The sequence below is a fragment of the Thunnus maccoyii genome, chromosome 13 (genome assembly GCF_910596095.1).
Source record: "Thunnus maccoyii chromosome 13, fThuMac1.1, whole genome shotgun sequence".
Taxonomy (NCBI): Eukaryota; Metazoa; Chordata; class Actinopteri; order Scombriformes; family Scombridae; genus Thunnus; species Thunnus maccoyii.
Window position 1 is genome coordinate 20,673,859 of NC_056545.1, and position 18,833 is coordinate 20,692,691.

At 39.6% G+C, this 18,833-nt stretch overlaps 1 protein-coding gene across 1 annotated transcript in view; it reads right to left on the minus strand.

The window, feature by feature from the left end:
* lrch2 (leucine-rich repeats and calponin homology (CH) domain containing 2) overlaps nt 1-16,733 on the minus strand; it is a 38,183-nt gene extending 21,450 nt beyond the window's left edge. Inside the window, exons 1-12 of the mRNA XM_042431534.1 lie at nt 16,201-16,733; nt 7,836-7,980; nt 7,440-7,566; nt 7,241-7,346; nt 6,807-6,943; nt 6,551-6,681; nt 4,925-5,012; nt 2,444-2,540; nt 2,221-2,318; nt 1,756-1,823; nt 854-958; nt 314-382 (exon numbers count right to left, since the gene is read on the minus strand). Of these exons, the coding sequence (XP_042287468.1) occupies nt 314-382; nt 854-958; nt 1,756-1,823; nt 2,221-2,318; nt 2,444-2,540; nt 4,925-5,012; nt 6,551-6,681; nt 6,807-6,943; nt 7,241-7,346; nt 7,440-7,566; nt 7,836-7,980; nt 16,201-16,441 (1,412 nt within the window). The 5' untranslated portion in view covers nt 16,442-16,733. The remainder of the gene's footprint in view (nt 1-313; nt 383-853; nt 959-1,755; nt 1,824-2,220; nt 2,319-2,443; nt 2,541-4,924; nt 5,013-6,550; nt 6,682-6,806; nt 6,944-7,240; nt 7,347-7,439; nt 7,567-7,835; nt 7,981-16,200) is intronic.
* Between the last annotated feature and the right edge of the window lie 2,100 nt (nt 16,734-18,833).

Here is an 18,833-nt window from a genome sequence, read left to right on the forward strand (position 1 = left end):
TAAGCTAGCCTTTCCTTTTAACAATAGTTATAATTTACATATTACATACAAGCATGCAGAAAAAGTGAGCTTATTCCTGTTCTAAAGTGGGAACATTTTCATACTTTCCAGCATGGAAACAGCTCAGACTTAGATTTCCTCGTGTTCACTCGTTACATTAAGCTGGTATGGAATGTATGTTGTTAATAGTAGTATTTAAATGATGTACTGTATTTATTCAAATAGGCACAGAAACACACCAGAGATATGCTGTTTCTTTTTTTGATGTGACACACAAACTGTCTGTAGATGATGATAAAAGAAGTCGTTCTACCTGTGAGCTCGGCCGGTCACTCTCCGTCGGTGAATAAGACTCTCTGCTCTGCAAATTAAGGACCGTCGTCTGGAAGACACACATCGAATGTGCAGCAGGGAGATGATCAAGGAAAGGCAGGAACAAAAGGAGAAAAAGAATTTGTTAAGAATTTGATTTGTTAGCGTTTAGCAAATGTGAAACAAACAAACAATGATGAAATTTTCCTACAAAGAAACTTGTGTGAATTTGTGAGACAGAGAATTAATCCAGCAACAACAAAGAGGATTTTTTTTAGTAGATTTATAACTCAGAGTAATAATCACTTATTGTTTTCAGACATAAGTGCTGTTGGACCAAAATCCATGAAGGCAATAAATATCAAATGTTAGGAGATAATCCTGCCTCTAAGCTATTAGCTAGACTGATGGGATAGGCATGCATGTTAATGAGGCATGAAGAGAAAGTAAAAGAAGTACTGTATGTTCAAGATGGATATCTAAACTAACACAGAACATTGCAGGACATGGCTTTCGTGATGAGAGGTGGAGACCCACAAACCTATTCTGCTGCTCCTGCTGCAAAAGTTGAACAGCAATCTTCCTCAGATCCAGCACTTCCTTCAGCTCATCATCCTCTTCCTCAACTAGCTGCTCCTTGTCGGAACTGAAACAAGTTCACGATGAAAGTTGTAAAAATCATTTTTATATCACCAGTTTAAACACTACACAAAAACATCATGTGGCCCAAATTCTCAAGCGGTTTGGAAATAGATGTGTGCGCTCCACATCACCAAGACAATGCATTCAGAGAGCCTCAACGCAGCTGTAAAAACAGTAAAACCTCTTTGACATAATTGTGTGTATATAACTAAATACTACGTAAAACTAAACTAATCATTTTGACCACCTGATTTCAATTTGTTGTCGAGGCTAAGCGCGGTAAATCAAGGGTGTGTATTATTTCCTAGGATTTTGCGGTATAAACTTCCCAAAATATTTGCAGATGTTTTAAACTGGCCTTTCAGAATAGCTGCTATCCCTATCCGACTGCATGAGCTATCCGCACATGAGCTAGATCTGTCCATCAAATAGACCAGGCAATGCACAGGTCTGCCAGCCACATTAGTTAAGTATTCACCTACTGTAACCACTAGCAGGCACTGTCTGAATTAGTCAACTCATTATGAACCATGTTTTCAACCTGCATCTCCTGATTTACAACAGTTTTTTGTAGGAAACCTTTGCTCATGTAGCTACACACATTTTTCATCATTTTCATCATCATTTTTCAATCATTCACAAAATTTTACATTTGCAGCTGCAGGATGACTCTTTGCATGTAACCGGTATCAGGAAACCCATTTAAAATGACTACAACAAAAAAACCCACTCATGCATCAGAGGTACAATGTGTGCCATCAAATCTCAAGATAAGATTGCTATATTGAATAACACACTCACCCTGACTCCTCTTTCCAGCTATCTTTATCTTTGCTTTGGTGAGACATGTTAAGAACTTTTTCCAGTTCCTGAAACACAGAAACAGACACACCATGTCAGGGACCTATAAATAGACATTTATTGTCCTTTAAATAGATTTTCTTGATGTTTGTCATCATTCTTTTCTCAAAGTATTTCAAATTCCCGACCAGATATGATGACTAAATATATTGTGCACGCATATGTGTGCGTGCAAACACATACAGTACCAGTCAAAAGTTCAGACACACTTTCCTGTGTGTCCAAACTTTCGACTGGTACTGTTTATACGATAAAATTTGCGGATTCAACCATGTTTTACTGTCTGTGTTTCACATACATATCTGCTCTTATCCACTGTGATCTTCAATAGCATGATATTCCTTTTTTACGATCCAAAATTAATATATAGCTATATAGAGATAATATAAAAAGCTGAATTCATACCTTTATACAAGACACATGAGTGCTCTGCTGCCCATCACACTCTGACAGAGCAGGAACCTCGTGTGGGTTGGGCTCTATAAAGTCATAGAGATCCTGATCTGATAGAGGGAGGAAGCATCCGCGTTGATCACATAAACTGGCATATTTTAGGCACTTCATTCAACAACCGCCGTGTCTCTGTTATTGCTTTCAAAGGGATAATGTGATACTTATTTTCGGTAACCTTTGCACGAGTCCATTTTGGAGAGGAGTGAGAGGGCATCAGCACGGGCTGTCTCTGAAACCTGAGAGTGCAGGCTGACCGTGTCATCATCTGAAGGCTGTGGGAGAAAGAGAACAAGCAGTGAATTCTGGGTTTTGTTGAAATGTACTAATACTGGTCTGTGTACCTGCATTTTAGTATTTTTATTTTAAATATCTAAATAGAAATAAGCGTATAATTGCTATTTTATAATTTTCCTCACTTTGCAATTTTGAGCCACCCACTGCTAAAGAAATACATAGTATTATTATGAAGTTAAAGGATTCTGCTGAGAGACATGATGGAATCAGAAGTAACTTGATAAAAGAACTTATTAATTCAGTCATTGATCCTCTTACCCATATTATCTCCTTATCCTAACAAACAGGTGTTGTGCCACATGATCTCAAAGTTTCTAAAGTTATACACCTTTACAAATCAGGTGATCATGATACTTTCACAAATTATCGTCCAATCTCTATATCACCTTGTTTTTCAAAAATTCTGGAGCATCTCATTGATGCAAGACTCTCAAAGCACTTAGTTGAGAACAACATCCTATACAAACATCAATATGGTTTTCGAAAAAAATACTCAACAGAATTGGCACTGTTACAGCTTGTCAACAAGATTTCTTCTGCCTTGGAAGAAAAAAAATAAACACTCGACATCTTTTTAGACTTATCCAAAGCGTTTGACACAGTTAACTACAATATTCTTATTTCCAAGCTTAACAAATATGGATTACAGGATATTGCACTCAAATGGGTAGTCAGTTATTTAAACAATAGAGATTTGTATCCATAAACTGTTGCATCTCAAATAGATTAAAATGACTTTGTGGATTACCCCAAGGTTCTATCCTTGGTCCACTTCTATTCTTGATTTACATTAATGACTTGCCCGTGGTTTGCAAAGATTTTTTTCTTATTTTATTTGCTGATGATACTAGTTACTCATGATGATTTCAAAGCACTAATCCAGCATGCAAACAATGGAATGCCCTTCATTTTCAAATGGTTTCGGATGAACAAACTCACTCTCAATCTAATCTTACTGTTTCAAGTCCCATTTACTAAATTCTTAGGAGTTATTGTGGATGAAAGACTAACTTGGAAAAAACATATTGAACATATTTGGAAAAGGTCAATGAAAATGATTGTAATATTGAGGAAAGTTTGTTCTCTGATTCATCCTTCCTCTTATTTAACTCTGGATTAGAGTCTTTAATCAAAAAAAGGCTTTTAAGAATGATTTCAAACTCCACTAGCCAAGAGCCATCTGCACCTTTGTTTATTCTGTAAATATTCTTCCAACATGTGTGTTTATGTTCAAATTCATATATCACAGGCAAAACCTTCCAGATACATTTCATAATTTTTTCCTTTTACCATCAGACATTCACTCTGATTCAATGAGGCGATCAAAGGACTTTTGTTTACCTTATTGTCGCACTTCCAAGCATCAATGTTTTATCAAATTTAGAGGTCCTCATCTCTGAAATTCATTAAGTACAACTTTGAAGTCGTCATCTTCTTTAATAACATTTAAAACACATTTAAAAAAATATCTTTTATCTAAATAGAATTTTGTGTGACTGGGTCTGTATTACACCTCTTGCACATTTAAAGTGTTCAAATTATTTTTTCTTTTCTTTCTTTTTCTCTTGTTTTTTGCTATACACATTTCTTTGTCTATTTGATGTTATATTGTTTTATGACTCAGTATGTTTTATGACTTGTTGAAATGAAGGGGAGGACTTTGTATAAGCCCTCTGGGCTTCCTTCTTCTCCTGCACAATTTAATACAACTTTTTTTACTGTGTAATATGTTTATTGTAACCTTTGTGCAAATAAAATAAATAAATCTATTTTATCTCCATCGACTCTGCATCACAGTTTCACCTCATTCACCCTCCACTTCGTCTGTTTCAGCTGTGTCTCATTGTCTTACTAACCATGTCACTGCCTTAATATAAAGCTGAGGTTTGAGAGTTGAATTATGATGTTCCCTTCTTATGCAATACTTTGCATGCCTAGCAAATAAAATGAGTTATGGCTTTCAGACATTCTTTTGACTGTTACCACTGCCTGCTTGCTTTGGCTCTTTCAGATTTGTTTGCTGTACTTGGCTCCTCTTTTGCAGACCACAAGCCTGAATTTCGACTGCATAAAGTCTGTTTTATCCTCGACTGCTTTATCTCAAGAGGCAGCTTGTGTGCACCATAGCCCGAGCCTGAACCCAAAAGAGTTTGTTTTAGCTGACCAAGTAATACTTTATGACTAGCAATAGTAAATTAACGTTGCTTAACAGTGTACCCAAAAACAAATAAAATTTAACGTTGTTTATCTCAAAATATTGCATTCTCATAAGTAGTAAAACACGTTAACACGCTTATCCCATATCACCTGTATTAGCACGTATTTTGAAAGGCCATCAGTTAATGTGTGTTTGACGTCTTACCTCTGTTGTAGACAGCCTCTTGTCACCATTATCACTACCGATTCCAGAGTCAGGCCCATGGTTCTTACTGGGATAAAAATCTTCCATGCTGGAAATATGCAAAACAAAGAGCTGATTAAGGCTGTAGAAATATGAGCATACCATGTGGAGTGTTTCCCCTTGGATTTTTTTCAGCAGTGGTGCTGCTGAGTGGCCCATATTGACAGGACTCCTATCTGTGCACACCACAAGTGAAATAACTTCAAGTACCTACTTAAGATTTGTGTCAGATTGGTTTATTCATGTTCATCGAGCTATGATTTTATTAATATATAGGAGCTTTTGACACCAAAAGGACTCTGGAGGCCCAGATAGCTATAGTTGTAATACATGTCAAAGAATTAAATGCCTCAACACATGTGGTGGGTTTGGGGGTTCTCCCTCAAGAAAATGTGATGTTATTTGACTAAAAACTATGCATTTTCATATCATTTTGGACCTTACCTTATATTAAAAAAACAACACTGGTTGTATTTTTTCACAGTACACTCAGACATTAGCAAGGAGAAAAGTGAAACAAATATGTTTACTGATGAAGTAAACACTATGTCCTGAAGTAATCCCAATTCAACACAGGATTAGAGTTGATTTATATTTGAAATACAACTAAATATTGTCTCCAGAGCAGCAACAGTAATGTTTATAACAGTAAAATCCCTATGTAAACTCAATAATATCTTACTGGAAACAAAAATAACATGTCAATAAAATAATTAAATAATATTTCTTCAATTCATTCAAAATACTGAGTGAAGTTTAGAAAGACTGAAAAACACAGACATTCACCATCAGTCTTTCCTCCTGTCCCCCTCCCTCTGCTGCTAATGTGATTCACTGATACAGGTACCGCTGGTACAGAGAAGAGAGGCTGGTTTGTCTCAGCCAGCAGCTAAGTTTACAAGCATTTGCCAGATTTTAAGATATGTGGCAAACTAAGCTAAACGTTTAGGCTACATACAGACAGCTTTCATTTTAGAGTGTGGGGAGACTGCGGGCAAAGCAGTTTAAAATCTTGCATTTCGCTTTTTCTTATGTTTATGCTTGTTGAACAGGTGGTTTGATAAAATACATATTGGCTTTTCCCTTGTGAAGGTTTTACTACACTTACAGTAACGAGCGTAGTTGTCGTTAACTCGAGTAAAACTTTCATTTCACCTGGTTCACTGTCTCCACCTCTCTGCTGCTGTCTGCTCTGTGTGTGTGTGTGTGTGCGTGTGGAGGAGCTGAGCCCCGCCCTCAGTCAAACACTGACACAGGAAGCAAATGAGAGGCTGCAGCAATGACACCAATTCCCATTCTCTCCCAACTAGCTCCAGTCAGCTGCTGATTATTATGCAAAATATGAAATTTCAGCAGCGGCGTTCATCATTTAGCAGCACCACTGTTGAAAGCATATAGGGGAAACACTGATGTATGCATTACGTAATGAATATACTAACATAAAGTTGATATGTAGATGTGATACATGAGCAAATGCATGCAGAGTAAGAACAATTTAAAACAATATATTTAAAGGAAAGGAAGTGATAAATATATGCATTATGTGTCACTTCATGATCAAACAATATTTGGGAAATATGTTAGTACCTATCTGTAAGCGGCTGTGGAAGGCAACGTTTGCCGAGGGAGGGGAGGTCCAGGGTGTCTGGTTTCTTATCCATCCTACATGCCTGGATGTTCAGGTACTTGAATATGTGCACTTTGCCCTTAAGACAAATCTGAAACATACAAATACACACAAGGAATTTGTTGTAACCACTCGAAAGAGAGATGTATTCATCCACCCACTAGAGGGCGCAATTGTACCAGGTTCAAATGATATGTAATAAATGCATGGACATACCTGTGCGGGTGGAGACTGCATAGGATTGTTGTCTAGGATGATGTGCTGCAGTTGCCTGAGTTTCCTGTAGGCTGGAGGAATCTCTGTGATCTTATTGCAGGAGAAGTCAAGTCTAATGAGAGGCAGGTCAGCCAATTCTGCAAATACAGAAAAAGAGAAGAGTTTCATAAATAGCTTTTGTTAAATGTGGTACATTTATACTTTGAACATGTAATGGGGAACACAGTAAATGCCTTTATATGCTGTATTTTAACTCATAATAGACAGGTTAAAAAGTGATTAAAATAAAAAGCAGTAGATACACTGACTTTTAGTCCCTACTATGGATCAAGCTCCAACAACACTAGATCCTACATTTCCCATAATGCAATGTTTTGCAATAGCTTTATCCTCCAAACTCTATGCTCAGTTTGTAACGCAGATTGTGCACTGACCCTCAGGCAGCATGTGAAGACAATTCTTCCTGATGTTGAGTTCTCGTAAGGCTACAAGCCTCCCCACCTGAGCTGGCAGCACCTGGATCTCATTACAGCTCACGTCCTGCAGGGGGAGACACAGTGTAAAAGATGGGATTACTAGGGCAATAAAATCCACAGAAGTTTATATGAAGTGACACACATACACACTGCTTACCAGTTCCATCAACTCTCTGGCCTTGCCGATCTCCTCGGGGATGGACACAAGCTTGTTGTTGCTCACAAGCAGAACTTTGAGGGGGAGGTTGAACAGGTATTTTGGCAAAACTGATAAGAGATTTCGGCTGTAGAGAAAGACAAAATATTAACCTACATTGAGAACAGCATACAAATATTACACTCTGTGATGTCTTTTCTGTGTCACATAGTGTGCATGTAACGGTGAGCATCTAGTGATTGGGAATTGAGCTTCGGCAAAAGAGGAAATCCCTCTCATGTGAGCATTTTCGCCCAGTCAGTGTAATGAAAGGGGAACAAGCACTTCTTGATATAAGACTGAACACAGTTTTTGTGGAAAGGCAAAACTGAAAGTGTGGTGTGAGCAGTGGCCCACCTGATATCGAGATAAGTCAGCATCTGCAGATTGATAATGGCTTCTGGGATGCACTTGATGCAGTTGTGGTAGAGGTTGAGCGACTCGAGGGGGGCGAACAGACACACTTCTGGAGGGATTTCTGTGAGACGGTTCTTGGAGAGATCTGCAAAAAACAGAAGTTGATTAAATATATGCACTTTGGATAGACACGTGACATTTTTTTTAGATCTGGGCACTGCCCGTTTTGTTTGCTTTAGGCTTGAGACTGATCAATATGTCTCTGTGATGGAGAGTTAGGCAGCGCACCTCTTCATCCAACACTGGTCTAAGATTACACCACCTCAATAGTTTGAGTGCTACTGGCAGTGTAATATCTCAGTATTAACATTATTGATCTCACTGGAAGTGGCACAGTAATGGATTTAGATTTGTATTAATGGGTGGAAAGTGTTTGAACTCACTCATCTTTTCTTTTTGTTGAAAGATCAGTTGCAAGTAACAGAAGACAACCACCAAAGAAGGGAGAGTTGGGCTGTTTTTTGTACAGAAGAGTTGTGTGTTCTATGTCGCTGGATAGTTTGGGATAATTCATGAAAAATAACTAGCTCTTTCTTTGATATGATTTATTTTTCTGAGCTTAATCATTATGAATTATTTTTATATGCATTTCATGAGTTTTGTTAAGTATTTGAGCATAAACCAAAGTATTGGACAAACTGGAATTTTGACCTGATGAAGGTACAGGAGGAAGAAATTATGAGATCAGAAAAGTCATTAAAATTCATGAACAGGGGGACATGAACATCTGTGAGATATTTCAAACTGTATCAAAGTGATGGACTAACAAACAGACTAGCAAACCAACAAAACAACATTGACAAACCTAGCCATGCTGCTAAGCTATCATGGCTAAAAAGCATTACCACAATTTTCCATAGATATTGGGATTTAGGAGATATAACTCAGATACAGTTAGTGTATTTTTGTTCTATTCTGTGAAAAACTAATAATTAGAAAAGATGGAGAGTATTGACATGTGTTGTAAAATGTGGAATCCTTCTGTTAAGATATTCCTATTATATTTTCCAATATGTTGATTGTGTTTTAGTTTTATGAAAGAGGTACAATTGTTCCATGCTGAATCAACAAAGGACAAACTGTAATTAAAGGTGTCTGACAATTAGTACAGACCTGACTATATCTCATGTGTAGCTGCTTCTATTCCTCAACAAGAATATAAATGAAAACCCTGTTCCACTCAATGAAGATGAGCACAGCCTCCTATCCGCATCTGCCTCTTATGGTAAAATATTTAGATGCCAGCTTTCTTGCTCACGACAGTCAAAGAAGAAGAGGACACTCTGGACTTACTCAGCTGTCTGTTCTCATTCAACATTTTCCCACTTACACGACCAAGACAAATTTTGAAGTAATTTACAGTTGTGTCATAAAATACATCTACCCCTAGTCTAAAGTCTAGCTATGCTTTAGGGCCCATTACTTCCAGCAAACATTTAGATGGACCCAGAAAGAGCAAGTAACATATTGATGATTTTGCAATTCTTAGATGCAGTGAGACAGCAAATGTCAAGTTTTTCCTTAAGGGTGATACCAGAGGATTGACCATGGGATCAGTAAAATCAAATATATGGATATTTTGGGGAAAAAAATCATCAAAATGAGAAGGACTCATCCTATGTCTTGTGTACAAGTGAAAGGTTTGGCCTAATGCATGATATATACATAATGCACTAAATTACAATCTATGTCATCAGCCAGACCCATGCTCTCTGGAGGTTCACCTTATCTGTGTGTCTTTGGATCATGCAGAGACTGAGTTAGGACACATTCTCCCTTAGGGTTGATGAATCAGTCACACAGCTCAAGACTTTTTCATGCACACACACATGTGCATGCACACACTGTCTATCTGTTTCTCTCTGTGTGCTCTATTAAATAAACCCTGACACAAACGGTATTTGAACAGGAAACATGCAGATACATGGAGGCCTGTGAGAAGAATACATGTAAAGACTACCTTGCATTGTATAGAATTCACCTTCAGACACATATTGATCCAGCAGCTGCAAATTGGTGTGTGTGTGTGTGTGTGTGTGTGTATGTGTGTATGTGGAGGATCCTGTCTCCTGAATTATCTGTGGGTGACACGATAATTAGAGACCTATGTGAGGAGCTGCACAGCACCAGATAAACACATGGAGCTTTCAATTATTCTGTCCTACCTAACTGAAGTACCTCATCCATACTGCTGGAAAAGCAAACACTACTGCACCTCCATCCTCTTAATACGTGCAATTACATATAGCTACCACCCTTAATTAAAGAATTAAGCTATATGTGATGTGAAAGCAAGCACTCTCTGACCACCTGGTAAGAGGAGTGTGTGGGCGGATTAGCATAAAGAACATACAAAATGTCATTCCAGTAGCTTTTATTCAAATATAACATTTTAACATATCTATGCAGATACCAGAACCTCACTCCCCTGAGGTTACACGACATGATAACTCTGTGTGCTTTGTGTCTGTGCATTTAAACAGACTCTCATTTCTGACAAGCCTTAAATAACCAACAGACCAGACCAGACAAGCTCTTGCTCTGTAGCTGTGGTCTGAACTCTGACAGCGGCCAATAAGCAGAAGTGAGAAGCAGACCATGAGACAGTCAGTAGCACACAGGGAAAATAAGTCCAGAGGTTAAGGGAAACAGAAATTACCACGTGGGGAAAGACCAAAGCTGAGGTCACGGGGTATACTCGTTTTCCATTAAGAGTAAATTCAGCCTTTCCCTGAGGCTTGATGCTGTAACCCAGCTGTATACCTCCCTGCAGCCCCACAACTGGGGATTCTTCTGTAGCAGTGGAATCATGTGGGTCGATGGTTGATGGAGGGGGATGGGGGGGGGGGGGCAGTCTTTGTGAGCCTGTCCATCTCCATCCCCTTCTCCCTCCTTCTCCATGAGCCATCTGCGGCCCACAGTGGGCCTTTTATCCAACCTGCCGGTTGGCCAGAACTCCCGCAGGACGGGGCCCGCCAGGCAGACTTCACCAAGGCTCCACTCCACTGCACCCTCCCGCTAAATCAGCAATCCATCCATTCATTTATGTTGGTTGTGCAGATGATGTCTGGCTCCATCTCTCTGTGACACAGCAAACTCTATACTAATAGATATCCTGCTGAGTGCTGATGCAAATAAGAGAATAATGTCTCTCTCTGTACTGCCAGTTGCTGCATAGGGATTTGGAACAAGAAATATTTGTTTTAAGACTATTGAAAAATCCAACCTGCCATCAACGAGGGCAAACATATCACTTATTGTCTATAATACATCCCAGCATCAAGTGTGGAAACTGCAAACACTGCACCATATTTTACTGCAAATTAAGATCTTTACTTTAGCTCTTTGACAGCTTTGTTACAAGGTTTAATTTAATGAAAACAAGGAAAATAAAAACATGATTAATTGAGGTTAATTAATTTCACCCTGCTGCAGACGCGACCACAGTGTCTGGCTTGGGCATCTGCTGGATGTTAAGAGCAGTTAGGCACACTCTGCGGGTGTGTTTGTGCTTTGTCTAGGTGTGGATTCAGGTTGATCAAATGCAGTCATGCCTTGCTGGGATTCCTCATCAAGTTTGGATGAGCCATTTATGTAATTATAAGAGGGTCAATGATTCCTTTTTTGGAGTGTTCACGACTGAGACTGGTGTCTTGGAGGGCTGAGGATTTGTGGAGTCTGTTCTGACTGTCATCTAATCACTGGCATCAATCTGTTTGGGCGGGGATCATACCAGGGGTGTGCGCGCAGCCTGCGGGTGAGCTGGCGGACGGTGATCGAGTGAATGGGTGGACTGCTCTGTGTGAGGTGTGGCCTGGGGTGATGGGCAGTCACTGGATCAGCTGTATTTGTTCAGTTACTTTGTGGGGGTTTGTTATGTGAGAGCAAAGTGAAGAGCAGAGTGAAAACTACAAATTACTATGAAAGTTGGTGGCTTTGGCGGGTAAATATTTCGACAGTATATTTGTTTCCAATATATTTTTAGGGCCCTGTTCGTCTTTCACTCGTACACGTGCTGACTGAAGGGAATGAGATCAGAAATCAAACATTTCACTCATATTCTGCATCAAAAGAAACCGAAGCTGTGGCTGTACACTTAGTTTGACACCATAACTAACCTCTGATTAACAACGTCACATACTGTATGCAAGATGTCACTACAAACGTCATCTCATTTGGAGGCTTTTTATATAGATTATAACTTAGTGAATACAGACTACCCGTGAGTTTGATTCATTGTTATGTTGCAGTTTATCTGTTTTATATGTTTCTAACTTTAATACTTTGGGGGGTTTTCTAATTGTTGATCAGACAAAATAAGTAATATCATTGTCATGAGCATTTATGCTTATTTTTTGACATTATATAGACTAAAATATTGCTTGATTCATCAAAAAAGTTGCTACTGTAGGGAATAATCTCTAGTAAGCAACAGAAAGTAAATAATTAAGCATATATCGTGTGGTCAGAACCTCAAGCAAAAAAGCAGATAATTCATTTTCATCGCAGGCCATGCATATCATAACAAGTGTCATCAGAAGACTTATCTTATTCACAATCATTATTTCTCTTTTAAGTTCAGTTTTACCATCCAAATATTTAACTGTGGTGACACTGATGTGATAAGGCATTGCGTTCCTGCTGACAGGTATGCATATGTCTTGTCTAGACATGCAGAGGCACATTCACTAGAAGGAGCCCTGAGGGAAGAAACACTAAAGTGGAATTTTGATTTTTTTTTTTTTTTCCCCCGGATGTTTCAGACTACACTTACATGGCTACGATCATTTGAATCTATACTGTATCTCTCAAATGAAAAAGTTTTTTGGGGGACAGTTGTTTTTTTTTGAGTAGCAACCCAGCAACGTCTGCTATCCTTCAATGACTACACATGACAAAAGCAACGACAAGACAAGGTTTATAATGACACCAGGAATATTTAATTTGATTTTCAGCGAGGCAGCTCACCAAGTATGAGTAGCACAGTGTAGCGCTGTGTTGTGTTTTAAACCGCCAAGCCTATGTCCTTGTGAATCAGCTGACCGCAATGAGGTTGTGCTGTAATGGGCCGTGACGACTACAGTGTGTACACTGGTTGATTATTAAATGGTTGAGACTTGTGTCCTTGTGGAGACTGTCCTTCACAAGCTGTCTCAGAGGACCAAACTTCTCAGGAATGTGACAACAAAGAAGCATTTTTACAGTGTGAGATATTCTGTTTGCAAGTCACGCACACTCAAATAAAATGAGCAATATTCATTTTACCACCTGTTCAAACCAGCTCTGGACTAGAGACAATTTTATAGCAGTTCGGACATAGACAACAAATCTTTCAGCTTGTGGTTTGTTCTTGGCTGTCAAATCACTATTGAATGCATCCTCAACTGGCAGGCAAACTTCACACGTCTTTATCTTTCTTTCACCTCACGTTCTTTCCAGAGCTCTATTTGGCTGTTAAATATAACACCAAACCCTTCATGGAGGATCCAAGAAGGAGAGAGATTTGTTGTGTGATGACAGAGTCTGTGTAGTCTTCAACTGTGTGGCTAAGTCATAAAAAAGATAAAATAAACTAAAACCACAATCTCCAGCATGACCCATATTCCAAAGTATACTCTAAATAAATCATTATGTTCTCTAAGAAACCACATAAACTTGCTAGTTTCAAAATCTACAGAATATGTTTAAAAGGATTCCCCTGAGATACCACACATACAGTACAGCATCTGATCCTCCCGCTGTCCAAACTGAGTTGTATGTTTGAGAATAATGCACGCGTGTAAAGACATGCTGCATGGTGCTGCAGTGGAGGCACCTCACACTGTATGACGTGTGCGTGGGTTTGTCCCCTCGAGGGTAGGGTAATGGCAGGCAGGAGCATGCTGGGATATGAACCTGAACATCTGCCCAGGTTGATGCACTGCTCCCCAGCCCCTCTCCAAGGTCAGGGCATCAGCTCACAGCCGTTGTGCTTTCCCATGGGAAAACAAACTGACTGGAGACAAACTGCCAGTAGCACACTGCAAACAGACACCCTTGTGTGAGCGGGCCTCTCTCTTTCTCTTTCTATACACAAACTGAAGCCTTCTGCTGCTCTTTAGTTAGATGGAGGCCACTCAGATAGATCCTGCTCGGTGTAAAAACCCTATTTCACTTCTTAAACCAGCAATGGGATTGATAGATATTATAATAACACACTAAGAAAGAAATGGTTTAAATTCTTAAATGCGTCTTCATCTCAGGAGTCATTGCCTGATTAAATCTGAATGAGCTTGCTTTTTATTCCGTTTGAAAGGCTCCTGATGTGATTGATCCTGCAGGCCTCCACAGAAATGTAAAAGCTGTACTCTATGTTGTTTCATTTCACTGCAGTGATTGCACTGTAGTTGATGTGAAGCGTGGTGTTGTGAGGTGTTGATCTCTCTTTGCACATTTGAAAGTGAGACTTCCCACCGTCGCAGCTTTTACTCAAGGCATCGAAATGAAGACGTGAAACACAAAGTGAAAAGGCTGCAGCATCCACAGTCACTGGATTAGTCTCAGTGAAAGAGTGAGAACAAAGATGTGACAGAAATGTATACTCTCATGTCCTCTTTTGATTACTACCAGTGTTGTATATAACATGCACTCATGAACAGCAGTTATTTCAAAAACCTATATGCAGCAATCAAGAAATATCTGGACAGTTTCGCTTCTGATAGAGACAAGCTGATAATCTTGACAGTACATTGTAACAAGTGTGCACACTCAGCCTGGTAGTCCATAAATAGTGCACAATAGCTTCCTGGTGTGTCTGTCTCACCCCTGAAAAGCAACTCATGCAAAATATTTACAGACTCAGCTCATCAAGGCTAGTTTTCACATTGTTCACATATACGCAATTTAAAAAGAAAATATGTCACAAACTAGAACACTGGTCCATGACAATCAACACAGGGCGTGATGCTACTAAGTAAATGATTAATAATAACACCTATTAAAACTCATGAGTTGGTCTATAGGTTATTATTGGAATAACAAATGTCAATTAGGTAAAGATTTTCTCTTAATATGCCACATGGTTGGAAAAACTGTCTTGAATATGGAGAGGTAGCAAAATCTTTAAGCAGAAAACATAAATCTCTCGGGGTAAAGACTCTCCAACAAATCGGTGCCCCTGCCATGAGCTTGACATGACAAAGAGAAGCACCATATGGTATATGGACATCTCAGAGGAGACGACTATTAAGCTGAGATCGAGCATCTCCTACAGTAACTACCCGTGAAAATGACTCAGAAGCTCCCTAGAATGATGAATGAACTGTTTGGATAAAAACCTGTATTTCATACTAACAACCACAACACTCAATTCCTTGGAATGAAAATGAATCAGTTTCACAATAGAGCTTCAGGTGTGAAAAGGTAGACAAGCCCTTTTCTTAACCGAGATACAAATTAGTATGTAAGACATGAACCTGATAACAGAATCCAGAAAACGTGAGCCTAATACTGACCTACTGACTGACATGAGTATATGAAACAATACAGAATAAGGATACCCCTTGAAGAAACCCATTGAAATACAAGATACACATCTAGCCTACATATGAAACCAAAAGCACACCAATATCTTCCTCCTCTCTGACAGATTATGGGAGCTGTATGGGCATATGCACCCATGCAGGCAGGGAAGGAGGAGGAGGAGGAGGAGGAGGAGGAGGAGGGGGGGGGGCTGCAAGTACCCTGCATCTTTTGTCTGGATGTGAGGAAAATGAGAAAAAAAATTGTATGTAAGTGTATCACATGTTCAGCACAAATGATACTGAGCGAGCAAGACTTTACTACTGGCCTCTCGGTTCATTCATATTCTGTTCCAGCAGACTGCAGCTCGGTGTGCGAACCGCTGCACAGCGCCTGCCTGCCTGCCTGCCTGCCTTCCTTCCTTCATGGGTGCGCCTGCCGTCTCATTCATGTGTCTCAGGGGGGGGGGGTTTGGGGGAAGCAGTAAAAGCTACTGGCGTCGACCAAAACAACTAAACAACAGCAGCAGAGACCCTTGTGCAATAAACTGGTGTCATAAATGAACCCGAGTAGACGGTGATTACAATCAGGGTTTTTTTTTGTCCATCTACAGCAGCCGGCTCAGTGGACGGTATAGCCCTTTAAAATATTGTCACCTACACGTTCATTCGCCGCTATAATAAACCAAACAAAAATCCAATGCGGGAATAACATTCACATTATTCTGAGAGTTGATTTTTATTTGAAGCACACTGAGACTGACTCGTGGTTTCTTGTAGTCTGAGCATGCACAGCAAAAACCCACCTGCTTGTGTTGTATCGGTCAGATCGTAGCTCATCCCCGGGTACTCCCTCAGCTTCCTCCCGCTCAGGTTCAGTATCCCCGAGCACACGGCATCCTCCAGAGCCCGGTCCAGGCTGCGGGCCGTGTGGTGCTGCTGCTGGTGCTGGTACTGGCTGATGCCCGGGCTCCAGTGAGGTCCGCTAGAGTAGTGATGGCTTTGTAGAGCAGTGACAGCTCCCACACCTCCCTGACTAGACGCCATTTTCGTACAAAAAAAAAAAGAAAAAGAAAAAGAAATTACTCTTACAATAATAACAGCGCACAGCGGCAGACTCTCCGCCCATGCGCATGCAGGGTACTTTCCCCGGACGGACGCTAGGGGATGGGCTTCCGAGGTAGTGCTGCTGCTGCTGCTTCTGCTGCTGCTGGTGGTGGTGGTGGTGGTGATGATGGTGATGGTGAGGAGGGTATGGTGGCCATTTTAGGCTTTTACTCTTCCTCCACCTGCTAATATACCAAATCCCAGCAGGGGCCCCAGTGCAGCGCACAGGGAGCAGGGGCCCTTCATGCAATCCTATATTCAGATTTCCTTGCCTGCAGGGCAGCGGATGGTTATTGAGCAATTTAACCAGCTATGATTAATCACTATGATAAATATCAAATCCAGAGACACTGTCGGATATTAAAATAAGTGCCACGCGGTGCTATGCCTATATAATACAACCAAACATAATGCATTAGATAAAATATGATATTTAAAAAATGTGCAGCACCCTTAGGGTCATTCTGACCTTTTTTCACTGGGTATCAATTATGATTTATCATCTTGTGCTTACTGCTACCGCTGATGAGAGATAAGCTACTGAAGAGTGGAAGCTATATGAAACAAACATGATTATACAGATCTTCACTGTGATTACTTCCACAGCAGCTTCATTTGGGCAGGATATGTCTTTGTCACAAAGGAACATTTAATTTATTCCACTAAAGCAACAGCTGAGGAGCACTAAAGTAGCTTAAATGCCCCTCTGGTCAACCCAAACACCCCTCATCTGCCCAAATGGTTCTTTGGTTGGTCCAAATGCACCAAGTCATCCTGTGCTCCTCTAGCCAGCCCATGTTTCCAAAATTATATGCATCTCTGGTAGACACAGTTAACTGCCCCTCAGGTCATTCATCCCTATGATAATTAAAAGACACCTCTGGCAGTTCCTTAACTCAAGCACTGAACACCTCCACAGTAAAACACTGCTGCTTCCGTTAACTTACATTTGATTGGTTGAAACAGTTTTCTCTGCGGCCAAAACGCTCTCTAAGATGGTGCTCTGTGTGCTCATTTTTGTTCATGTTTTAATATAGTCATGGTTGGATATGATGGGGATGAACATAACCTTCATTCTGCATTTTTATTTCCAAATTTTTCAAAATTCTCTGTATGAGTTTATTTCATCACTACAAAGCTTATGTTGAAAATATTTCCTGCATCATAGTTTTTAGGGCTGCAACTGATGATTATTTTCATTATTGATTTTTCTGTTGAATATTTTCTCAAATCAATTAGTTGTTTGGTCTATAAAATGTCAGAAAATTGTTAATATGTTGATTGCCGTTTCCCAAAGCCCAAGATGCAACAGTCCACACCCTAAATATATTCAGTTTACTATCACAGAGAACAAAAGACGCCAGAAAATATTCACATTTGTGAAGCCGGAACAAAAGAATTTGGGCATTTTTTCTTTAAAAAAAAGAGTTAGTGACAAATTTTCTGTTGATTGACCAATTCTTGCAGCTCTAATAGTTTTAATATTGTCATTTGTCACATTAATTGTTATTGTATCACATTAATAATATTAATATACTGCTAATAAGAATAAGAATAAGATGTAGGTAAAACAATAAAAGGTAATTAAGAACAGAGGATGGGTTACAGTAAGGGAGGGAGCTGCCAGAGTGCCAAGTTGTACAAATATGTTTGTACCTGTTTTTTGTTTATTTGTTTGTTTGTTTGTTTTAAATTGCTACCAAGTTGGCCTCTGTTATATGTCTTGGTAGAAAAGTCCATAATTTTGTGGCATAGTTTAAAGAAAGAATTATAAGGAGGTATTTTCCACTAGATTGTTTCTGTCACCAGTCAAATGATTGATGATGAGGGTAATTTGAGGAACAAAAGCAACATTTAGGGCTCGTCTTTGGTTTGTTTGTTTAGAATTCCAGCTGCTTTTTCCGTGAAAGTCACTTCAGTCCACTCTGCACTTAAAATATGAACATTTCTAAGGGTGTAAGGACCTGAAAGAAGCTTCTGGATATAAGAGTCAAGCAGCCTACACACATGTTTTTCCGTCCACCACGAGACCAATTTAAACCTCAAAGGTCAACTGTAATAATAGCTGCGTTTAAGAAAACCATAGCCAAGTGACCACAACACACATGTGAATATAAGGGAGCACTAATTCAGCTATGACAGTATGAAGACTTTACGACAGAAAAAGTCAAAATTTCCATGAAAGCGGATGTCTCCTTCATGAATATGTATGAGCCCAGAGAGAGACAGACTCTGTACAGTATTGGACTATATAACAAATATAAATAACTGGCAAAAGGAGCATCAATAACAAACTGTAGAGGGCAGCAATTCGCTATTGTAGCGTCTAGTC